Source organism: Oryx dammah, unplaced genomic scaffold, assembly GCF_014754425.2.
Source record: "Oryx dammah isolate SB20612 unplaced genomic scaffold, SCBI_Odam_1.1 HiC_scaffold_10, whole genome shotgun sequence".
NCBI classification, from domain to species: Eukaryota; Metazoa; Chordata; class Mammalia; order Artiodactyla; family Bovidae; genus Oryx; species Oryx dammah.
In genome coordinates, this window is record NW_024070194.1 from 22,759,566 (window position 1) to 22,785,726 (window position 26,161).

Below are 26,161 nucleotides of genomic sequence, written 5' to 3' on the forward strand. Positions count from 1 at the left end.
GGAAAGATATAAGCATCTGAATGCAGAGCTCCAACGAATAGCAAGGAGAGATGAGAAAACCTTCCTCAGCGATCAATGCAAAGAAATAGAGGAAAACAATAGAATGGGAAAGACTAGAGATCTCTTCAAGAAAATTAGAGATACCAAGGGAACATTTCATGCAAAGATGGGTATGCAGCAATGGTATGGACCTAACAGAAGCAGAAGATATTAAGAAGAGGTGGCAAGAATACACAGAAGAACTGAACAAAAAAGAGCTTCATGACCAAGATAATCACAATGGTGTGATCACTCATCTAGAGCCAGACATCCTGGAATGTGAAGTCAAGTGGGCCTTAGAAAGCATCACTACGAACAAAGCTAGTGGAGGTAATGGAATTCCAGTCGAGCTATTTCAAATCCTGAAAGATGCTGTGAAGTGCTCCACTCAATATGTCAGCAAATTTGGAAAACTCAGCAGTGGCCACAGGACTGGAAAAGGTCAGTTTTCATTCCAATCCCAAAGAAAGGCAATGCCAAAGAATGCTTAAACTACCACACAGTTGCACTCGTCTCACACGCTAGTAAAGTAATGCTCAAAATTCTCCAAGCCAGGCTTCAGCAATACGTGAACTGCGAACTTCCAGATGTTCAAGCTGGTTTTAGAAAAGGCAGAGGAACCAGAGATCAAATTGCCAACATCTGTTGAATCATTGAAAAAGCCAGAGAGTTCCAGAAAAACATCTATTTCTGCTTTATCGACTATGCCAAAGCCTTTGACTGTGTGGATCACAATAAACTGTGGAAAATTCTGAAAGAGATGGGAATACCAGACCACCTGACCTGCCTCTTGAGAAACCTATATGCAGGTCAGGAAGCAACAGTTAGAACTGCACATGGAACAACAGACTGGTTCCAAATAGGAAAAGGAGTACGTCAAGGCTGTATGTTGTTACCCTGCTTATTTAACTTACATGCAAAGTGCAGCATGAGAAACGCTGGGCTGGAAGAAGCACAAGCTGGAATCAGGATTGCCAGGAGAAATATCAATAACCTCAGATATGCAGATGACACCACCCTTATGGCAGAAGGTGAAGAGGAACTAAAAAGCCTCTTGGTGAAAGTGAAAGAGAGAGTGAAAAAGTTGGCTTAAAGCTCAACATTCAGAAAACTAAGATCATGGCATCCGGTCTCATCACTTCATGGCAAATAGATGGGGAAACAGTGGAAACAGTGTCAGATTTTATTTTTCTGGGCTCCAAAATCACTGCAGATGGTGATTGTGGCCATGAAATTAAAAGACGCTTCCTCCTTGGAAGGAAAGTTATGACCAACCTAGATAGCATATTGAAAAGCAGAGATATTACTTTGCCAACAAAGGTCCGTCTAGTCAAGGCTATGGTTTTTCCTGTGGTCATGTATCGATGTGAGAGTTGGACTGTGAAGAAGGCTGAGCACCAAAGAATTGATGCTTTTGAACTGTGGTGTTGGAGAAGACTCTTGAGAGTCCTGATCCAACCAGTCCATCCTAAAGGAGACCAATCCTGGGTGTTCATTGGAAGGACTGATGCTAAAGCTGAAACTCCAATACTTTGGCCACCTCATGCAAAGAGTTGACTCATTGGAAAAGACCCTGATGCTGGGAGGGATTGGAGGCAGGAGGGGATGACAGAGGATGAGACGGCTAGATGGCATCACCGACGTGATGGACATGAGTCTGAGTGAACTCCAGGAGTTGGTGATAGACAGGGAGGCCTGGTGTGCTGTGATTCATGGGATTGCAATTGTAGGACACGACTGAGCGACTGAACTGAACTAAACTGAACTGAAAGACTGAAGTTAATCTGATTTTTTAAAACTAATATTCAATTTACTAAACCTTGCTTTTCCTTGATTTCAACTGACATTTTATAATTCCATTCATTAATCTAGTAAGTTTAACAATCACTTCTTTGGTACTGTAAGCCCCTATGGAGCCCTTGGAGGATAGACCCGGTTCCCCTCCTCTGCTCTGCCCTTCCCTGCACCTCTCCTCCATGTCTTCTGTGTGTGTCTCGTAGAAAAATTTTAGCTTCCTAGGCCTTTCTCAAGTTCCAAGGAATAAATTTAATTAGAGAAGTGAGGGAAAAAAAATATAGAAAGGAAGGAAAACAGACAAGAGAAAATAATAGTTTAGCCAAGGCCCCTTAGATCCTCCTCAAGGGCTGTAGATATACTGGGAGCCATATCCTTTGACTTGTTTTGTAGATCCTGAAACCCCCACCAGGATAAAAAAGTTAACTATATGCTGCCCACAAGCATGTAGACCCCAGTCCAGTTGAAATCGGAAGGTTGATGATGTTGACTCCCGATTACTTCACCAACCAATAAGAAAAATGTCCAAGAGCTGATTGCATACCATACAACCCCTCTCCCTCACCAAGTCTTTAAAAACCTTTCCCTGAAAGCCATCAGGGAATCTGGGTCTTTTAAGCACTAGCTGTGTGGACTCTGTGTTGACACCCTGCAATAAGTGCTGCACTTTTCTTCGCCACAACCCTGGGTCAGTAGGTTGGCTTTATTGTGCATGGGCCAGCAGAACCAAGTTTGGTTTGGTAACAGTACCATTAATAAAACTTCATCCATTAATTGCCTTTGAAAATTTGAAACTGCATTTATAAATGTAATAATTTACTTTTCTTTTTAAAGTACCACAAAAATATTAACTGAGAGTTTAAAACATTTCTAATCTTTAAATCATAGTTGAGATTAAAAGATGTTTATTGCTTTGAATAAAAAATTAAGTCAACCCAATTTGGGGGTAACGTGGTGGAGCAATTTGGGGTATTTCTTCCCTTATCAGTTACTGTGCTGGCCAGTGAGCCAGCTGGATTCTTGCAATAGTGATGAGATGTTACTGGCTCCCCTCTCCACCATCACAACTCTAGGGCTAAATAGTGTGTGGTTACTGTGAGGTTTGGGCCAGCTCACATCCTCTCTAAAACAAGAAAGTGGCTGCTCACCAGGAAAAGGGGGAGAAGGCCAACTACTGTCAAGTGCTCAAGATGAACAAGGTGTCCCTTAGAGATAATCAGTTTCTGTCCCAGACTGCTACCCTATCTTTTGAACAGCACTTTTTTTTTTTTGGCAGCTCTATGAAGTTAGCAGAATCTTAACTTCTTGACCAGGGACTGAACCCCAGGCCCTCAGCAGTGAAATCATGGAATCCTAACCACTGGACTGCCAGGGAATTCTTTTTTTTTTTTTTTTCATTCTTCTACTCATTCAGTCAGTATCTACTGAGTCTTCCTTTATGACAGCCCCTGCCTAGCAGGTGGACATACAGCAGTAAATAATAGATACAAAAAAGAAATGAAGAGATGATTAAATATAATTTGCTTCTCTGACTGGCAAAAATTTACAGACTGATAATATCAAATGCTGGTGGGGATGTGGACAAAATGGGCTCTGAGCAGCACTTACAGTTGCAGCTCATCACCATGGAGTTCTAAATGAGAGGGTGAGCAAAGATGCTAGTGATTTTGCCTCATAATTTCCCAAGTCCACTCTTGTTTAGAGATTTAGATGGCAGGTAAAAGTTTTTAAGAAACCTTCCTGAGTCAATAGAAACTAGCCTATGATCTGAACACTGGTCATGTCCACTCCCCGGTGGCCTGGGTGTAGAGCCTGCTGGGTTGGTCTGCCACTGACACTGGGAAACATTAATATCTTGGAAGACCCCCAGTGCCAAACATAGAGATTACTGTTTGCCCAACAAACATTCATGATCCTCCCCTGGCTCATGCTAGGAATCAACATAATGAAGATTTACTCTCTGGGCTCCAGGAAGCTCAGATTAGTAAAGGAGATGGATTTATGAAGGCGTGACAAGTTTTAGGAAAGGGAGAAACTTAGAGGGTTTTGCAAGCCCAAAGAAGGGATCAACCACACACAAGGGCAGAAGAAGGTGATGAAGGGAAGTTTCCTGGGGTAGTAATTTCTAAACTTATATAGAGCAAAGGGTAGCAGTAAGTCAGTTGATGTAGGGAAGAGCATTCTAGTTGGAGAAAATAGCACAGGCATTATCTCGAAGCTATGAGGAAGCAAATTGTAGTCTAGAAACTGCCGGGAGCCAGCGTCAGGAATCCCACCCGCGACAAGGTCATGAGGGAGGAAGCTGACATATGCAAGGCCGTGATCAGACTTCAGGAGTTCCCCTTGGCATTTCCTGAGCATCCACCCCCCAAAATAAAAATCTGCCGGCTTTTGAACTCTGCTTTTCCACTTTTCTGATATTCTCTGGAAAAAAGTCAACTCAGGGCTTTAGTCTTCTGCATTTGAAAGGGATGTTTCAGTTAACCCCCTCTGATTGCTCTCTAGCTTGCCTAACAGGTTCCCTGGACCTCTTACAGCTTGTGAATTGCTTGCAGCCCCCAAACGCGAGAGGCACAAAGCTTAAAAGCATCTTAAAGATACAGAGCCTTTTCTAAAGAGTTAAAAATTATATTGGTGACGGGATTTCACTGTTGACTCAATGATTGCCACCAGGCCTCCATATTCTTTATCTTTTAGGCACCTGGGAGGATGTTAATCAATGTAAACGGGATATGGAAAAAGATATATAGTAGTTCTGATGTTAGCAACACTAGACTTTTGAGTTAATTACTCCTCTTTGCACTCCTCTTGTGTCCTTGCTATGTAAGAATGTAACTTTATTTAGTACTTTCGGAGAGTAGCACCAAACCTTGGGAAGATCAACACAAATAAGTCTTCTGGTTGACTAACCCTTATCAGAAAAAAGGCTGTAAAATGTTAATTGGCCCCTTTTGGCCAGAAGAGGATGTAAATCACCTAAGACTTGTGTATACAATTAGGTATGCAGAGAGAAAAGCCTGGTTTTGATGAGTCTGGGCTGCTAACACTGCATAATTTTGTATTACCCATTGATCTCTATGTACAATCTAAAAGGTATATAAGGCCTTTTAAACAATAGGAGCCGGAGCCAGTCGCTGGACTGGTTTCCCCCGTGTCTCTCTCTCTCTTTCTCCCTCTCCCTCCTTTTCCTCTTTACTTTAATTTCAGGCTGAATTTCCATCTGGGGCTCGGGGGCTCGCCAAGTCTACTTACTTGCCGTGGCTGTTAAGACCCGCGCAAAAGGGAGCCTAAGGCGAGGCACCCTTAGATATTCAAGCGAGCGCCGGTGGCCCAACGTAGATGGTGCAAATTCCTTGTCTGGAATTTTATTGGTCTTCCGCGTAATCCAAGCTATTCAGCCCTCTTCCTCCACTTAATATTCCTACTGCACTGCTGTTTCTTAATCTAATCTTATATCAATCAATAAATAAGTCTTTTCTCACGCCAACGCCGTCCACGCTTCGAATTCCCTGGATCCACGGGGCTGGACCCCGGCAAGAAACTACAAGTTGTTTAGTTTTCTTATAGCACACCAGGAAAGACAAAATGAACTTTGACACTAGTGAGGGCAGAGAAGTGTGCAGGGACAAGCCAGACAGAATCTCTTCAACCATATTCAGAGTTTGGACTAGATGGAGTCAGCAGGGTGAATTAAAGATTTTTTTTTTCTTAGCATTGAATACGTTCTTTGATGTCGTTTAATCTTTATCTCCAATAAGAATCACTTCCACTTATCCATATAACAGAAGTTTATGGATGAAACCAGTGCTAGGCTATGAGACAGGCCATAGAGTGAGTTGAGTTGTTCAACTTCTAATGGGAGAGACAAGTAACCAGGCAACTGAAAAGCCAAGTGAAAAGAGGTCAGAAGAGGGCAACCTAGAAATCTGGGAGAACACAAAAAATCCCAGATACCAAGAGACTCTTAATTGAGTAAAGGGCACAAGAGCATCTGTTAGGTCTGTGTGGTAGGCAGGATTCTAAGATGGTCCCCAAGATCCCCACTCTGGGGTGTACATGCCTGATTAATTCCCTCCCTTTGTGTAGGCAGGACTTGTGACAACAGGATCTCAGTCTCATGATTCAGTGATGTTATATGGCAAAGATGAAGGCATTCTGCAGAGGTAATGAAGGTCTCAGATCAGTTGATCCTGTAGTCAACTGAAAGATTGGCCTGGGTGGACCTAATCAAGCAAGTCATTTAAAAGAAAACGCAGGCCTTCCCTAGAGACATTCAAAGCAGGGGATACTCTCCTGAAGGCCTTTTATCAATTTGTGGTATTTTCTTACAGACCAAGGGATGGACAATTTCACTGCCCCCTCCTCACCCCCAAAAAAAAGCTCAGGCAAAAAGATACAATGGTTCACATTAAATGAAAAGTTGTGCTTCTACATCTCCTGTCTCTCAGCTGCCCATCTCTTCATGTTGATTGCATTTTTCCACAGGCCCTGGGTTCATAACATGACTCTGGCAGCTCCAGGTTTCACATACTTCCTACATCTGACTCTGTGAAATACAGCTGAATTGTTTGTTTCTGCATTTCCAAGAAAGTCCCCTAACCCTGGGCTGAGAGTGGGAAAGAGGTGGAGATTAATTTATGATTGCCCTGGGATTTACAATACACATCTTTAATTACCCAATCTGCCTTCAAATAATATCCTGCTTTCATGGAAAGTATAAAGACCTCACAACAGTAGATTCCCATTTCCTCCCTTTTGTTCTTCATGCTGCTATCATATGCTTTGCTTCGCTTATTAAATTCCTTCCTCTTTCCCTTCTACCCCAACCCTGCCTCAACCTACACTTGCAGACAACAGCTTAAGCACATTTTGTCACTAAATTAGCTTGCATCTTCTGGAATATTATATGGATGGAACCATATAGTATGTAGTCTTTTTGGTTTAATATTCACTCAGCATAATATTCTAAGATTGATCCATGTTGTTGCATATATCAAGTTTATTACTTTATATTGCTTAGTAATCATATATCACAGTTCATTTATTGACATTTTAAACTTTAACATGCTATAAATACATGTTGCTGCTGCTAAGTCGCTTCAGTCATGTCCGACTCTGTGCGACCCCATAGACGGCAGCCTACCAGGCTCCCCCATCCCTGGGATTCTCCAGGCAAGAACACTGGAGTGGGTTGCCATTTCCTTCTCCAATGCATGAAAGTGAAGTCGCTCAGTCCTGTCCAACTCTTACCAACCCCATGGACTGCAGCCTACCAGGTTCCTCCGCACATGGGATTTTCCAGGCAAGAGTACTGGAGTGGGTTGCCATTGTCTTCTCCTTAAGGCCTAGAGATGGGTGTAAATGCATTTAAGATGACCGTCAAGAGACCAAAAAAAAAAAAAAGAAAAGAAAAGAAAACCATGGTTAAGTATGATCTTTCAGAGTAATCCTAGAGGGCTTCGTTTACTTCCGGAATCTTAGAATGTTTTGTTTGTGAGAATCTTGAGTGTCCTTTTTCAGTATTGCCCTCATGAACACATGTTCCAGGACATGAGGAGAGGCTGTAAAAGGGGAGAAAGACTATCTGAGCAAAAAGTCATAGCTGCAAACCTCACTTACTGCCATCTACCAACCCTCTTCCCTGGAACACAGAGCCCTGAGCAGGATTTACAAAGCGATGAGCAATGCTTCAGGAAACTTCAGGATCTTGGATTCAATAAATCAAGTGTCCTATGGTTACCCACTTGCAGTTGAAAAAGCCAAACCTTACCCAATTACTTCCATATAAAAACAACAATAAATGTGAACTTTTATTTTCCCACAAAATAAACAAGGTAGTTAGAAGTTACTGGCAAACACTTCTATTCAATTCAAGTGGCAAATGCAGTTACAAAGATCTGGACATTTTTCTCAAGGTCTGTGGGCTCTGCACGGGCAATGGGATCTCCACCTGTTATGTGGAACTCAGAAGTTCCCCCATGTGATGAAACCTCAGGACATTCTCTGGGTGTAAGAAAGAAATCAATGAAGCAGCAGCAGAAATGGGGCAAATCGTTTTTGTCTCCTGATTGACAATTAACTTTTGCTAACAAAAAAGTAAAAACTCATCTTCAAAATCTTTAACAACCAAGTCTAGCATTTGTCCAAGCTGTTCAAGCTCAAGGTCTACTGGAACAGGAAGCACAGTCAGGCTAATTAATCTCTTACCAATTCATTGTTATTATTTTTGCTTTAGATTAGGGGTTGGCAAAGGGTAACTCATACATGCCAAAACCAGCTCACTGACTGATTTTGTACAGTCCATGAGCTAAGAATGGCTTTTACAATTTTAAATTATTGGCAAAAAAAAATCAAAGTAGGATAATTTGTGGCACATAAAACTTATATGAAATGCAAATCTAAATCCATAAATAAAGTTTTACTGAAACACAACCATGCTTTACCTATTGTCTAAGACTGCTTTCATGCCACAGCAGTGGTTGCAATAGAGATCATGTAATCAGCAAAACCTAAGTTATTTGCTCCTTTACACAAAGTTTGCTGACCTCCTACTTTAGACTTAAGGCAACTAAATCTTTTAAAAATGTACTTATCTATTCCATTTACAGCACTCTTTCATTGTGTAGGTCCAAGTTTCTGTCTGGCATCCTATTCCTTCTGTCTAAAGAACTTCAATATTCCTTTAATATTTCTTCCAGTAACATATTTCCTCAGTTTTTCTTTGTCTGAGAAAAGGCTTTATTTCCCCCCTCATTTTGAAAGGTATTTTCAGTGGGCATAGGATTCTAGATTGACAGTTTTTTCTTTGAGTACTGAAGTCACTCCATTGTCTTCTAGCTTGTATGGTTTCTGATAATTCTTAAGCTTCCTCTACATGCAATGTCCCATTTTTTTGCCCTCTGGGCTGCCTTTAAGATTTTTTCTTTTAAAAAAAAAATTTAAATAATATTTTATTTTTGGCTGCACTGCCCCTTCATTGCTGTAGGTAGGCTTTCTCTTGTTATGGCCAGTGGGGAGCTAATCTCTAGCTGTGGTGCACGGGCTTCTCAGTGCCATGGTTTCTCTTGTTGCAGAGCAAGGGTTCTAGAGCATGCAGACTTCAGTAGTTGTGGCATACCAGCTTAGCTGGCACGTGGAATCCTAGTTCCCAGATCAGGCATCAAACCTGTGTCTTCTGCCATTGGCAGGCTGATTCTTAACCACTGGACTACCAGGGACGTCCTTTTAGCATTTTGAATATGGAATGCCTAGTTTTGTGTGTATAAATTTGTTTCATGTTCTTAGAGCTTCTTGGATCTCTCTGTGGCTTGGTGTCTGTCCTTTGGCCTCTTGTGCCCCAAGCCATCCACCATAAGAACATGCCCTGGGTAGCTGCTGCAACTTCAGCATGGGACCCAGAAGGAACTACATGGAGCCTGAAACCAAACACAGGAGCTCAGTCCAGTCCCATCAATCCTCAACCTGAAGCTGAGCTGCTTGGCTGAACCCACTTTAGATCAGTTGAACTATAGCTGACCTAGAGATCTGTGTGAGGATAATGAAAGAACCAGAGAGCAAAAAAAAGCAAGAGAAAGTTTATCTTTAATGATTGGTTAGAAACCTGGACAGCAATCCTGGAACCACAGCTATACAAAGGCACTCTGGGAAGCAGAACTAAACAAGACACATAGATTCTGATGGCAAGTGTGGGCCCTGACAGCTTGAACTTGCTAAGGCAGGACCTCTCTCAATTCAGATCCAAGTATCCCCTCCTCTGCAAAGGCTTTCTTGATCATTCTCCCCTCTCCAAGAGTTCAGGACTTCTTTCTTCCTAAGGAGTTTTTCTACAACATCATATTACAAACTCACCGTTCAGAAGCATCTACAGCTAAACTTTGTTTTCTTCTAAACTCTTTTCCAGGAGGCAGCCTTTTCAAGTGCCAGAGGATTCTTTATTTTTACCTTCAAAGACACTGAGGTTGTCTTCTCTCTCCCTCGGGGCATTCAAACCCTAGCCCCTAGCCTCTGAGGCCCACCTGTATCCAAGTCACATGTCCTGGGGCCCACTGTGACTTCAATAACCACTTACCTTCAGGATGAATTCTGTCTTCCTTTCTGCCATCTGGAAATTCCCACTTCTTTCTTTGAAACTGGCTTTTTAAAGTAAATTATCTCAGCACCCTCACTTATTTAGAGGTAGGTACCTATCTTTACAGCAATCCACTATGCTGACTAGCAATATGATTTTTTTCCCCCCTAGGGAACAATTTGTTTTCTGCTTTTCTGTTTGACAATAACACATTTCCCCATGGTTGTGCATCTCATCTCTCCCAATCTCCAGTGTTTAGCATGGGACAAGGCTCACAGACATCAGCACATGTTTATTGAGGGGCATATTTTATTAAAAAAATAAATTCTGCAAAGACCAGTCAAGATGAGTAGATAAATAACCCTGATTCTGGGCTGAGGGGATGAAGTTAAATGGGTGAGCAAGGAACAGAATGAGTAAACAGCTATGAGAATTTAGCTTTCTTCATAGGAAGTTTACCATAGAATTCTCAAAACTGTTCAACAGAGAAACAAAGTGCTCCCTTTCTAGGTAAGTCTACAAATGTTTATCTATAGCTGAGACTCTGACTCATAGGGTGAAATCAGGAAACCACTTGCCAGCTGCTGCTACTTTTCCTTTTTTATCATTAGAGGAGCCAAGAAAATTCTGTCAAAGCAGGTGATGCAAGACTGAAGCAGATTCAGAAATACCCAATCCCCTCAAGAACTTCTCCAAGAAAGGGACTGGCCATCCTGTAGTCGCCCATCTGGAGGTATCTGGGGAAGAGCTTCTTACATCGAGGTCACTAAGAATCCCTGGTGATTATGACCACAGGGAGACAAATCCAGACTGTAATTTGCTGTAATGCAAAAATATTTGGCTTTCAGTAGAGAAAAATTCAGAGACAAGAGTGGTAGGATCTTAGAGGGAAAGAGTGATGGGGGTGAGAACAGCCCAATGCTGGCCTTCATGCAAATTAGAAACAAGCTGCATCTGTTGAAAACCTGTTGTATTCAGTGCGTGGGTTTTTTTCTTCTAGAACCAGATACTTACAGCCATCTGCTGTAAAATTATAGAAGTAAATGCACAAGTCCACAGCACTGCACAGCTTATGCAGCATCTTTTTCTGCACATGCACATGACCTACACAATCACACACAATTCAGAGTGGAAATGAATCTTCAGCCTAACTTTACTATGTGCCAGACACTGTAGCAAGCATTTGTATCTAACCTGAATAACCATTTTACAAAATAGATACTAAGACTCCAATTTTACATATGAAAACAATATTAGAACCTCTGGGGCAGGGAGGAAGAGAAGAGGAGCGAAGGGGCTTCATTCGTATTGGTAATACAGACTTGGGTGGGTTCATGGGTCTGTTACAGCTCCTTTACAACTTGGTACATCTAAAAAGTTTTACAATGATAATTTAAGTCATCTGTGAGGATTTAAGAGGTTAAACTACTGATCTAAAACTAAATTCTTGTGTAGCGTACTACTTAACTCTCAGCAGAACCAGAGCATGTGAAGTTCAACTAGATTACTTCTTTGTAGTAGCTAAAATTTACCACATAATCACAGTAAAGTTATAAAATCTAGAAAGCTCTTGTCTATATTAAGTTTGACTCCAGAATCAGACTACCCTGTGATACCCTCTGTATGTCTATTCTACTTGGAGAACAGCCTGAATTTCACATTATTATATACAAATGGTGGAAAGCAGGGATATTGCGGCATCTAAGTCTTCTAAATTGGTCAGGATCATTGCTCAGCCTTCAGCCACTTAAGATTTCACCAAAGGCTCATTATATTACTAAATAAAGAAGCATACATTAAATAAAAATTTTGTCATGTTAATCCAGTCTGGCCTATAGTTTATAATTACAGCTGCAAACCTATGAACAAGGTTCTTCTGATCTTAAGATCTTATTCAACAATACTCCCAATTAACTTATTGTATGTGAGGGAGGAAGAAGGTGGAACTGGGAGTGTAGGATGGAATTACTATTTATTGAGCACCTACTAGGAACCTGGTAGGGCTTCCCAGGTGATGTTAGTGGTAAAGAATCTGCCTGTCAATGCAGGAGACTGCCAATGCAAGAGATCCAAGTTCAATCCCTAGGTCAGGAAGATCCCCTGGAGAAGAAAACAGCAACCCAATCCAGTATTCTTGCCTGGAAAATTCTATGGACAAAGGAGCCTCGCAGGCTATACAGTCCATGGGGTCACAAAGAGTTGGACACCACCAAGTATACACACAGACAGTGCCTCCCTGTGATACTCCACTGATCTTCAATTCTGAGGGATACTACCACATCCTCATAAAAGGCTTTTATGAGGATGCATGGATTCAAAGATTAGTAAAACATACAAGGTCATCAGGGAGTTTACATGCAGGTTGAGAGAGAGACAAAAATAACAAGTTCAGGAAAAAGGGCACAGGGGTAGAGATGGCAGTGGGGGAAGCAGAGAGAGGTGACTTTAAATATGGTGGAGATTATGGTTTTTAGACCCATTTCTTTGAAGACAGAAATGGGGACTGCTTTACTTCAAAGACTTCTGGTGAACATTTGTCAAGCAGGAAAATGTCCCAGAAAGAAAGCCTCCCTAGCATGCACACCACTAACGATCAGCCACAGTCCTCAAAGCTGAGGCATAAGGGAGGGTGAAATTACCAGCAGGGAAGTGGGCAAGGGCTGAAAAGATGAAACAATTACTCAAACCCAATTCTAATCTCAGGGGAGAAGTCTGCTAGTGGGAATGGTGACAGAACCAGGTATTTTTTCAAGAGATACTTGTGACACGCTTGACAACAGGTGAAACATGATGAAATTTAAAGACTGAGAGGAAATAAAACAACTTTGAAATCTGTCAACCAATCTATAATGTTCTCTACTACGTTAGGATTACAGTCATTAGCCACACCCTGAAGTTCTAATTTTACAAAGTATATTCCTCCGCCTCTAATAGGCCCACTCTAACAATTTATCTGTCTCATGGATAAAATAAGAAAGAGATAATGTCAGAAATTAACATTCATTTAACCTAGGCATTTCAGATACATGATATTATGCAATGGCTCCTTTTATCTAAACCATGTTTCTCAACTCCCAATATTAATAATATATGGATGCACTAAATATTTAAAGAAAACTAGCAATCTGGGATAACAGCATCTCCTGATTTCAACTTTATTTCTTTAAATGAGAAAGAATAAATGGCAATTCAAGTATATAATGTTGCTAGAACATACTCATTTGACATCAGTAAGCAATTATGTGGATTATAACAAACTGTGGAAAACTCTTCAAGAGATGGGAATACCAGACCATCTTGCCTGACTCCTAAGAAACCCATACGTGGGTCAAGAAGCAAGTTAGAACTTTATATGGAACAGCTCACTGGTTCAAAATTGAGAAAGGAGTACAACACAGCTGTTTATTGTCACCTTGTTTATTTACCTTATGATGCAGAGCACATCATGCAAAATGCCAGGCTGGATGAGTTACAAGCTGGACTCAAGATTGCCAGGAGAAGTATCAAATCTCAGATATGCAGATGGTAACACTTTAATTGCAGAAAGCAAAGAGGAACTATGAAGAGCTTCTTGATGAGGGTGAGAGAGGAGGGTGAAAAGCTGGCTCAAAACTCAGTATTAAACTAAGATCACAGCATCTGGTTCCATCACTTCATGGCAAATAGAAGGGGAAAAGGTGGAAGCAGTGACATCTAAAATCACTGTGGATGGTGATTGCAGCCATGAAATTAGAAGACGCTTGCTTCTTGGCAGGAAAGCTATGACACACCTAGACAGCGTACTAAAAAACAAAGACAGCACTTTGCCGACAAAGGTCCATATAGTCAAGGCTATGGTCTTTCCAGCAGTCATGTACAGATGTCACAGCTGGACCATAAAGAAGGCAGAGCACCAACGAACTGATGCTTTCAAATTGTGGTGCTGGAGAACTCTTGAGAGAGTCCCCTGGACAGCAAGGAGATCAAACCAGTCAATCCAAAGGAAAATCAACGCTGAATACTTATTGGAAGGACTGATGCTGAAGCTCCACTACTTTGGTCACCTGACGCAAAGAGCTGACACATTGGAAAAGACCCTGATGCTGAGAAAGACTGACGGCAGAAAAAGGGGGTGACAGAGAGTGAGATGGTTGGATGGCATCACCAATTCAATGGACATGACCTTGGGCAAACTCCAAGAGATGGCAAGGGACACAGAAGCCTAGTGTGCTGCAGTCCATGGGATCACAAAGAGTCGGACACGACTTACCAAATGAACAACAAAACCCAACTCTATTTCACTTCTTTTACTGGCCTTTTCATAGTTTCTATTTAAGCTGCCAAATATGTTCCCATAAGCTCACCAGTGGACCTTTCATTCCAGACTCCAAGACTGCAAATTGCCTCCCACACTGGGAGGTATCTCCAAGACTGGTCTTCCACAGGGCTTACTGCCATTAACTAACACTGGTCTCTTCTGCTAACACACTGTCTCTATGAGCCTTTATGCACCAACTCAAACTTTCTAAAATCAGTGTCAGAGTTGAAAAGCAGCTCAGAAGAAATCTCATCCAGTCTCCCCCTGACTGAACACACAGACGTCCCAAGAGAGCCAGAGGAGAGAGAAGTCACACTGTAAATTACTTGCAAAGTCAGGGCCAAGGACTAATCCTCTGTACAAGGGGCCAGGGGAGTTAGGTTTAACAGGTGCCAGATGCTTGACATTTACTCCCATTCAATCCCAAAGCAGCAGTGGCCCCATTTTATGGATGATGAAACAGATCCAGAAGTAACTTGCCAAGTAGCCAAGTATGTAACAAGGGCAGGAATGAAACCAATCCTGTTTAGCAACATCATGCTTTCTTCACTGTATATCCATGTTAAAAATTCCTAGACTTCAGTGCTCCTCCACCAACCTTAATCCATCCCACTTCACACTGCCATCAACCCAGTATTAAATTCAAAGCACATGAGAACTAAGGCATCTATAACACACGGTGTCGGCAGAAGCATACTGTTCAGGCTGCAGGGACATTTCATTTGTTTAAATGTTTTTTATTAAAAAAAAAAAAAAAATTAAAGACCTTCATGGCACAACTTCTTCCCAGCACAATTTATGTTTTCGTTATACCAATAACAATACAATTACAACCAATAAATCGTCGAGGTGGGGAGGGGAAACTTATGACTTCAAACTTAAAAGTGGGGGGAGGGACACTTCAAACAATGTTAAAAAAATACTTAAAAAAATTTTTTTTCAGAGTAACTGCCAACACAACTGTCTGAGATTGGCATTCCAGATCCTGCCATCTAATCAATGCAAACAGGTAGTGCTGAGAAATGAAGTGTCCCAATACAAGGTATACAGATGAGGTAATTTACAACAACACAGAAGTTGTTACTCTGTAAACCCTTGTCCCTCCCACCCACCCAATTGGATCTTTTTTTTAATTTTTCATGCTTCTGCAGTGACTCCTTAAGTAGCATTTTAAAAACTATTTCTTTCAAAAGGCTCCTGGGTAGCATTTCAGAGTCCTCTGCATTCACCTTCAGCTTCCTTCAAGGTCTGATGCATGTTAGGAGGTCCAGCTATTTGCAGCTTCCCACATCAGCCTCAGCTACACCTAGGTTGTTCTCTGAGCTACAAGGATGTGATGTAAAATCTTGATTTACAACCCTCCTCCCCACCTCAGAAGAAAGAATTCATTAGTCCTGTTCAAATCATAATCCAGTGCAAATGAAATCACAGACTGCATCTCTGGCACATCCGGCACTTTGAGCTTCTGCACAGATTCAACATGGTAACCCCCTACAGCATTCTAGGGCAAAAAAGGATCAAGAACAATAAATATCCACTGTACGTGGCCACAAAGAAGAAAATCACCCTGCCACACAGTCCGAATGTTTTCCCTATGGTGGAGAAATATTATAAAAGAAGGCTTTAGCTTTCTCTAAAGTTTACCATTATATTCACTAAAGCCACCACCTTGATAAAGTTACTAGAGCCAAGATGGGTTACAAAGTTAGGTAAGTTCAATTCAACTCCTCAAACAATTATGCTTATCTCTGCCGCCTGGGTGAGAAAGACTTGTAAATCTATAAAGGTAGGAGAATGGGGAACTAAGACTTCAGGTCTTAAAATATGTTGGAAGAATTTTTCCCAGTCCCCATAAGCAGCTACTGTAATGGAATAACAGGAGAAAATACAGAGCTGATGGTTTTGCTATTGTGCTTAAAAAACTAGGCTTCCTCAGTGAAGCACCTGATAAACTTAGGTGGTTGGATTACAGTGGAAAATCCACTTTACACACAAACAGACAAAAACTGGCGACTTTTCCCATCCCCAATCCCTGCACTGCTGAGACACAAAATGATTTTATGGCAAAGGATCCTTAATCCCCAGAGACGCTTTGGCTTGTGGTGCTTTTTTAAGGCCTCTCTGCCCTGCCCGGTACCATGGGTTGAACGAGGGGTGTATAAAAATGGGGGCCTTGGGAAGCCTCCATGGTACAGGGCTGCAGGCCCTTCAGATGTGAACGTGAGACACCCACCCAGCGAGACCTTTACACAGGGAACTTAAATCTAACCTTGATAAATAAAACCAAACGTTTATTTACACCAAAGAATTCCAACACTGGATCTTTCACATATGAAGGACAAAGTATTATATATATACACACAGCAAGGGGTGGCAGGGCTGTAACAAGAGAGTTTAGTTTTCCCACAATTACAGGTCTACCATTTCAGTTTCACTGGAGATAGTGGCTGTGCTCCTACCACTCAGATACATTTATAAACCTGAGGGGCAGGTCTTCTCATTGGATGGCATATGAGGGAAGGGGAAGGTAGGAGGAAATGAAGGTAGAAAGCTGAAAATAAACTTCAGTGGCCACATCTCTCATTAGCTCTTAAAGAGTTGCCAGCATGAAACCTACATAGACAATGTTTTTTTTTCCTTTTGTAAAAAGCAATAAGTTATGCCCAACAACTAACTGAATTCAAAAGGGTCAAGTCAAAGAAAACTGAAAAAGATTTTACCTTCCCCCTCCTACCAGCTATAGAGCATGTTGGGAGATGAAAAGGCAGAGGACCAAGGTAAGGAATCTGGGAGGGATGGTATTAAAGTTTTAAACTAAATTGAAACTAAATTATAAATGAGCTGGATTTAGGTTAGGTCAATAAGACATGATTCAAACTGCACAGAAGTTTTCAGGACCTGTCTGCACTTTGGGTAGATTTTCAGCATCTCAATGTAACTAAGACATATTTCCACTAGATTCACCAGGATAACCCCACTGAATCACTTCTGGAGTAAAGTGATATAAGTGACTAACAGTGTACTGCTCTTCTAGGTTGGGTCCTCCCTTCCTCCTTCCTTCCCACCTCCCTCGAAGAAGCTACATTTTTGTAATCTCTAGAGAAGAGCGTGAAGTACAACCCCCTCCAGAGTGTGGGATGGTAGGGGAGCAATGGTGAGCATGGGAAGAAATCTCCACCCAAACACAGCAGCTGGAATTGAGGCTGGTTTATCTTTGATCTTTAGTGATGAGAAACTGAATTTGGAAGGGGGGAAAAAAAAATTTGTCCGTGAAATAGTCCACCTGCAGATAATTTTTCAGGGAATCCCCTGAGTTATGAAAAGTTCGAGTTAAAAAAAAAAAAAAGAAAGAAAAAAAGAAAAAAAAAGAAAATCAGCCTATTATAATTTTTTTTTTTATGACTGAACTACTATAAATCCACAAGCAACGGTTCAGACACGGTGCTTCTGAAGTATTTCACCCCTCCCCACCAGGCGCAAGCTGCATCAAGGGAGAGAGTGGACTCCCCAACCTCTGCTCAGGCATCAGGCGACGGAAGGGGCCGTTACTGCTGAGCGCCGGCGGCAGCTGGAACAGGCATCCCAAGGGGGTTGGCAGCAGCAATCACTGGTGAGCCCGCCAGAGGTCCAAGGGGTGAAGGGGTTGGCACTGAAGAAATCCCTGAAAGTAAACAGCCAACAGTGAGCTAGAAGCACCAACCACGGAACTCTTAAGTCACCAGTTTTTCAAAGCACCTATCTCAAAAGTGACACAATAAATACTCTCTTTATTGAAGGCCTCACCTTAATTTTTACAAATTACTTTCAAATTAAATCCTCACAAATTAAAATTTAAGTTCCAATAAATTTAGAAGACAGAAATGGAAATCTAAGTTTGGAGAGTTTGAGCAGTTTGTCCAAGGTGCACAACTAAGCATGTACAGCTATGTATGCTTGGATTCCAACCCAAGACTGTCTAAGATAACACTGTCCAACCAAACCTGCTCTGTAACCTCTACTAACATGACAGTCACTAGCCACATGTGACTACTGAGCATCTGCAATGGGTAACTAAACTAAGCAACTGATTTTACAATTTTATTTGACTTCAGTGAATTTAAATAACCACATGTGGCTAGTCACTACAAATTGAACAGCAGAAGGCTGGAGTCAAAGTTCATGTGCTCGTGGCCACTGTGCCTAGAGTCGGCTGGTGCAGAGAGGATCATTTCTCATCTCTAAGTTAAAACAGTGTTTTAGGATTTATTTCCATTTACTTTCTTGATCATATTACCTGTTACACTGCCCTCAGTCAGCTAGTTCTTTAAATTTTCAAAATATTATATATATTTTCTGAATAGGTAATATGGTTACATGACTCAAATAACTGCAAAGAGGATACAGTGAGAATTCTCCCTTATCCTATAACTTGGCCAACTTACAGCACTATTTTTGGTGGTGTATCCTTCCAGAAATATTTTATGGGTAAACCTGAATTTTATAAAAACATGCATATAAGAATCACATATAAGAACTTGATTCTATGTTTTTGCCCATTCCTAGTCTTGAGCATGGTTCTGCATCTTGCTTCTGTTCACCTCACATTACACCTTTGAGTTGAAGCTACAAAAGAACACGAAACACTTGTGCTTTTCTGAGTATATAGTACTCTGCTGAAAGGATGCCCCATAATTCATCTTATCAATTCCTTATTCTACAAGGAGCTGTTTTTAATGTTCTCTGATTACAAATACGGCTAGAATGAGTAACCTTGTGTATGTATCATTTTGCATACTTGCATGATACCCAGAGGTTGAACTCTAGAAGGCAGCTAGTTCTTAAAAAAAAAAAAAAAAATTGAGACAACAGTAATTTTTTGAGGGTGTTGGAGTAGGTACTCTCACAAGAGCACCCATGTGGATGCTACCCATGTATATAATTCTTAGGGGAGAGGCCTATGGTTTCTTTTGGGTAACTGTGGTTTCTCCTTTGTAAAAACTCACTCTAAATCATAATGACTCAACAACAATAAAAAGTAATTGCACACAAACCACTGTAATTTACTAGGCACCCTGTAGCTGCTCTGGAAAAAAGAACCATTCGTATACATACATGTGCCCATGCACAAACCCCATCTCTACTCTCCCTCATTTTCTTACGTGATGAGGACCACATCACCTACTGCCACTCTAACTTGTGAGATGAAAGGATCTCTTTTCATTCTTAATGGCTTGTTGAGACTTTCAAGTCCCATACAATTTTGTGATTCTGGCCTCAAAGAGACTGTTGATACTCTTAACTCAGCGATGCCCAACCTTTCTGGAACCAGGAACTGATTTCACGGAAGCTAATTTTCCCATGGACTGGGGTTGTGGGGAATGGTTTCGGGATGATTCAAACACATTACATTTACTGTGTGCTTTATTTCTAACCTAACGGCACTGCTGATCTGACGGGAGGTACTATTCTGTGGCCCAGAGGTTGGGGGACCCCTGCTCTAACTACTAAGGGAAAACAGGTTTCAAAAGCATCCTGAAACCTGGTAGAGAGCCACACAAGTCAATATGTTAATAAGGTAATCATTATAGAGGAGAACCATAGACATCAGGCCACAAAGAAGGAGCAAAATTAAGAATGACAATTGACTTCTATATATACATTAAAAAAAAAAAAAAAGAAATTTACCAATGACACTGACCTGACATCATATTGGCGCTGCTGACAGGCGTACTGCCCCCTGGCATGGTAGATGAGCCCATTCGAGCCTGGTCCTTCACAACAGTGTCTAGAAAAAGAGACAAAAATGTTAGGTTCTGTTATGCTTGAAGAACTGAACTAATGGTCTAGGGTCTTATAGCAGCCATCCTGATTCTTTACATTTTATTTAGACTCTGTATTATTCCCCTAATAATAGAATTGAGGTGTCAACTACCTTCACTATGAAATCAACAAGTAATAGTAATAGTAAGAACTATTTTTGCTTAAAACTGTGTCAAAGGCCAACTATTAAAGTAAATGGTAGGAAAATGAAGTAATCATAATAGAGCTAATTTCTAAAAGACAACAAAAAAAGGTATTTACTTTTGGCCATGCTGCATGGCATGTGGGATCTTAGTTCCCCAACCAAGGATTGAACCTGTGCCCCCTGTGGTGGAAGCACAGAGTCTTAACCACTGGATTGCCAGGGAAGTCCCAGTAGAGCTAATTTAAAACAAAAACAATCCTGTTATAGTTTAACAAGACAATACAATCTACCCTACCTTTCAGTATTATATTATGAGAATGAATGAGTTTTACTGCAGTTGGTCAAGCATGGTGCCAAATGAGCCAAAACTACAGGTTTGATCAAGTTACTGCTATGACCACTGACTTCACTCTCCACCTCGATTAGCCTGTCAGTCTGCTTCAAGTACAAGAGACTGAGCAAGAATATAACTGGTTCACTGAAACACCATCCCACCACTCCCCAGGGAACAACCGGATACTGAAGCTAACATCACAGTGAGGATGCAGTGGAGTTAGCTAAGTGGCATTTTCACTCAAGACAGCAGTTAGCTATATTCACAAACCTAGATCAAGGTGTTCATATAATCAGATTTTCAAGCCTCTCTGGCTCTCTCCAATGAATGATTAATAGGACAGACATAGGGCTGTATGTTCTAATCCAACCACTCCAAACTAGCAATGAGAACTGTCACCCATATAGTAAGAAAATAAGTTTATTTAGGGATGATCATGTGTCAGGTACTGTTAGACAAGAATCCTCTCAACAACTCTGCAGGACAACTGCCATCACTATCCGCATCGAAGAGACCAAGGCTCACTGTGGGAGAAGTAACTTTGCAGCAAGCTAAGTAAGGGAGGCTGGGATTCCAATTGTGTTCTGTGGGTCCAGAGCTTTCTTCACAGCATATATTCTCCTTTACTCTGTACAGTCTGCTGGGCAGGCCTGCAAGGCTCTGTGGACTGAACAGCTGAACTCACAGAAATAAGGGTGCTCCATGGCCTCTCTTGCAGTGAGCCGTGATTGGTGGTCATATCGCAGCAGCTTGTCCAGGAAATCCAAGGCCTCAGGACTGACAAGGTGCTGGTTTTCACTGTGGACAAAGCGTTCCCATCGCTTACGGGAATGTCTGCAAGCCAAAAGGGAGAATGAGAAATGGACCCGGGGGAGAGAAGCTCAACATTTCAGTCCTACATTTTCCTTAGTGGCTAGCATTTCAGCCAATCACAAAGAGAGGTCAAAATTTAAGAGCTAACTGGAGAGACTGGAAATGGCAGTGTTGCAGAAAAGGGAAATCTGGGTCCAAACAATTTTATGAAACAAACATAATTCAGGTTACAGAAGGCTGGGCTGGTTGGCCTCCTCCCAATCCCCACCCATATTCCTGGCATCTCTGCTGCTTGGCCCCCAAAAGCCTTTGTAACAAGAAAGCCTACCTCTTCCCATTAAGTGGTGAATGAGTTAGTATTGGGTCTAGTCACTACTTTTAGAGCCTATTGTCTGTAAATCAGTCTGAAACATGCCCTTTCTATGGTTATTTCTTTTTCTTAGATGGGGTTTTGTCATCTACAGAAGCAAGATAAATCTAGATTTTGATTTCTGACTCAACTACAACCCTTCTATTAGACTCTACAAGGTGAGGGATCCTCTGCCTACAACCTCCACACTGAGACTCCTGTTAGTGAATCTGGGAAAACGGCCATACAATCCAAAGTTTTCATCACAGGCTTGCCTATGCAGCATCCTGCAGCTGTGGACCACAGACACTTTGCAGGCAAAGAGAACATTAACTATTTTGGGAATCCAAAGTATCATTTTACATACAAAGTGCTTATGGCGCAGATGCATAATTTTGTTTTATGACTTACCTGCCCAAGATATCATTGAAACGTGGATCTAATTCAATGTTGTACTTGTCAATATAGTCATATAAATCTTCTGTCCCCAGAACCTTGGCTATCCTCACCAACTAGGATTGAAAGAAGACAAAACCCATACCAAAAGCACATTACATGATTAAATCAACAATTAACCATGATCAAGTTAACAAAATGGGACCATCATGACTACAGGTATGAATGTTACACCAATTTACTTCAAATTTCCTTGCATAGCATGAATGGATTTCCATACAACATTCCCTAAATTACTACCAAATGTGAACATATCAATAATAAAAAACAAACTATTTTATAACCTGGTTCCTTCCCTCTGGAATCCAAAAGTAGGAAGTCAAGAAACACCTGGAGTAACAGGCAAATTTGGCCTTGGAGTACAGAACTAAGCAGGGCAAAGGCTAATAGAGTTCTGCCAAGAGAACGCACTGGTCATAGCAAACACCTTCTTCCAACAACACAAGAGAAGACTCTACACACGGACATCACCGGATGGTCAACACCAAAATCAAATTGATTATATTCTTTGCCACCAAAGATGGAGAAGCTCTATACAGTCAGCAAAAACAAGACCGGGAGCTGACTGTGGCTCAGATCACGAACTCCTTATTGCGAAATTCAGACTGAAATTGAAGAAAGTGGAGAAAACCACTAGACCATTCAGGTATGACCTAAATCAAATCCCTTATGACTATACAGTGGAAGTGAGAAATAGATTTAAGCGACTAGATCTGATAGACAGAGTGCCTGATGAACTATGGACGGAGGTTCGTGACATTGTACAGGAGACAGGAATTAAGACATTCCCCAAGAAAAAGAAATGCAAAAAAGCAAAATGGCTGTCTGAGGAGGCCTTACAAATAGCTGTGAAAAGAAAGGAAGTGAAAAGCAAAGGGGAAAAGGAAAGATATACCCATTTGAACGCAGAGTTCCAAATAGCAAGGAAAGATAAGAAAGCCTTCCTTAGTGATCAATGCAAAGAAATAGAGGAAAACAATACAATGACAAAGACTAGAGATCTCTTCAAGAAAATTAGAGATACCAAGGGAACATAAATTTTATGCAAAGATGGGCTCAATAAAGGACAGAAATGGTAGGGACCTAACAGAACCAGAAGATATTAAGAAGAGGTGGCAAGAATACACAGAAGAACTGTACAAAAAAGATCTTCACGACCCAGATAATCACAATGGTGGGATCACTCATCTAGAGCCAGACATCCTGGAATGTGAAGTCAAGTGGGCCTTAGAAAGCATCACTACAAACAAAGCTAGTGGAGGTGATGGAATTCCAGTTGAGCTATTTCAAATCCTGAAAGATGATGCTGTGAAAGTGCTGCACTCAGTATGCCAGCAAATTTGGAAAACTCAGCAGTGGCCACAGGACTGGAAAAGGTCAGTTTTCATTCCAGTCTCAAAGAAAGGCAATGCCAAAGAATGCTCAAACTACTGCACAATTGCACTCATTTCACACGCTAGTAATGCTCAAAATTCTCCAAGCCAGGCTTCAGCAATACATGAACTGTGAACTTTCAGATGTTCAAGCTGGTTTTAGAAAAGGCAGAGGAACCAGAGATCAAATTGCCAACATCTGTTGAATCATTGAAAAAGCAAGAGAGTTCCAGAAAAACATCTATTTCTGCTTTATTGGCTATGCCAAAGCCTTTGACTGTGTCGATCAATAAACTGTGGAAAATTCTGAAAGATGGGAATACCAAACCACCTGACCTGCCTCTTGAGAAATCTGTATGCAGGCCAGGAAGCAAAAGTTAGAACTGGACATGGAACAACAGATTGGTTCCAAATAGGAAAAGGAGTATGTCAAGGCTGTATATTGTCACCCTACTTATTTAACTCATATGCAAAGTACATCATGAGAAACCCTGGCTGGAGGAAGCACAAGCTGGAATCAAGATTGCCAGGTAAAGTATCAATAACCTCAGATATGCAGATGACACCACCCTTATGGCAGAAAGTGAAGAAGAGCTAAAGAGCCTCTTGATGAAAGTGAAAGAAGAGAGTGAAAAAGTTGGCTTAAAGCTCAACATTCAGAAAACGAAGATCATGGCATCTGGTCCCATCACTTCAGGGCAAATAGATGGGGAAACAGTGGAAACAGTGTCAGACTTTATTATTCTGGGCTCCAAAATCACTGCAGATGGTGATTGCAGCCATGAAATTAAAATACACTTACTCCTTAGAAGGAAAGTTGTGACCAACCTAGATAGCATATTAAAAAGCAGAGACATTACTTTGCCAACAAAGGTCCGTCAAGGCTATGGTTTTTCCAGTAGTCATGTACGGATGTGAGAGTTGGAGTATAAAGAAAGCTGAGCACAGAAGAATTGATGTTTTTGAACTGTGGTGTTGGAGAAGACTCTTGAGAGTCCCTTGGACTGCAAGGAGATCCAACCAGTCCATCTTAAAGGAGACCAGTCCTGGATGTTCATTGGAAGGACTGATGTTGAAGGTGAAACTCCAATACTTTGGCCACCTGATAGAAGAGTAGATTCATTAGAAAAGACTCTGATGCTGGGAAAGATTGAGGGCAGGAGGAGAAGGGGATTGACAGAGGATGAGATGGTTGGATGGCATCACCGACTCAATGGACATGGGTTTAGGTGGACTCTAGGAGTTGGTGATGGACAGGGAGTCCTGGCATGCTGCAGTTCATGGGGTCGCAAAGAGTCAGACACGACTGAGCGACTAAACTGAACTGAACTTTCCTGTGGTGAAGTCTCATCCCCCAACCCCCTGCCCCGCCACAGCGCAACAGCCTAGCTGAAGATGTTACTTCCTTTGGAAAGTTCTCCACTTCATCAGACCACTCACTCACATTATAACTGCCTTTGTGTATCTTATCTACACTTTTACTGACATTTATGACTATAACTTATTTTCTTATACATTTGGTTTTCTTACTAGGTAAGACTGTGAAAAACCTTTTGCGGGGCAGAGGGCTATTTTTTCCCTATATTTCTCAAACCTGCGTGGCATCTAACAAAAAGTTGCTGATTTTAACTGAATTTACCCGGTATTCTTCAACTGATATGAAAGTAGTCTCATTAGTCATTTTCATATGAGTTGTAATAAGTTAGTCATAAATATGACTTCATAAAGTCGTATTTACATAACATTCTTGGAATGATAAAATTGCAGAAATGAGATTACAACATAGTAGTGTGAAGGCCGGGGGGAAGCTGGTGTTGACTACAAAAGGGCGTATAAAGGATTCCTGATCTCTGTATTAATATCCTGGTTGTGACCCTGTACATAGCTGGCAAAAAGTTCTATCTGGGGGAACTGGGTAAAATTACGGCAACTTCAAGTGAATTTGCTTCCCTGGTGGCTCAGCTGGTAAAGAATCCACCTGCAATGTGGAAGGCCTGGGAAGATCCCCTGGAGAAGTGAAAGGCTACCTGCTGCAGTATTCTGGCCTGGAGAATTCCACCAACTGTATAGTCTAGGTGGTCACAAAGAGTCAGACATAACTGAGTGACTTTCACAACAATTTACATTATCTCAAATTAAATCATTGTGCTCAAACAAGGCAACAGTACCTCCACAAGGCCCTGGAATCATTAACTGAACAAGCCATTAACGGAAAATTATTCTGGGGGTTTGCACTCAGAGATTCTAATTTATTAATAGCTCTCAGGTAGGGGTTAGGCATTTGTATTTTAGCAAGATCCATTGCAGTTTCTAAGGAGTAAGCAGATCTGGCCATTGCTAGGGTACATCAATAAATCTCCCAATAGGAACAACATATATTACCTGATCATAATTGTCATGTCCATGGAAAAATGGCTCCTTCCGGAAGATCATACTTGCCAGCATACAACCCAAGCTCCACATATCCAAACTATAATCGTACATCTGCATTAAAGAAAATGTTGTCATCACACATGGAATAACAAGATGAATCTTGTCACTTCAAATTAAAAAAGCTCTTTTTTTAAAAAATAGAAAAACAAATAAACAAATCCCACTCCATTGACTTTAAGGTCCAAATACCAGTATCTTGATATACTTCTTTTCAGTTGACTTTAAGGTCCAAAATACCAGTATCTTGATATACTTCTTTTC

At 41.3% G+C, this 26,161-nt stretch overlaps 1 protein-coding gene across 1 annotated transcript in view; it reads right to left on the reverse strand.

Moving 5' to 3' along the window:
• Positions 1-15,126: 15,126 nt before the first annotated feature.
• CSNK2A1 (casein kinase 2 alpha 1) overlaps positions 15,127-26,161 on the reverse strand; it is a 57,204-nt gene continuing 46,169 nt past the window's right edge. Inside the window, exons 9-13 of the mRNA XM_040247633.1 lie at positions 25,850-25,951; positions 22,050-22,150; positions 21,162-21,310; positions 19,876-19,962; positions 15,127-17,859 (exon numbers count right to left, since the gene is read on the reverse strand). Of these exons, the coding sequence (XP_040103567.1) occupies positions 17,744-17,859; positions 19,876-19,962; positions 21,162-21,310; positions 22,050-22,150; positions 25,850-25,951 (555 nt within the window). The 3' untranslated portion in view covers positions 15,127-17,743. The remainder of the gene's footprint in view (positions 17,860-19,875; positions 19,963-21,161; positions 21,311-22,049; positions 22,151-25,849; positions 25,952-26,161) is intronic.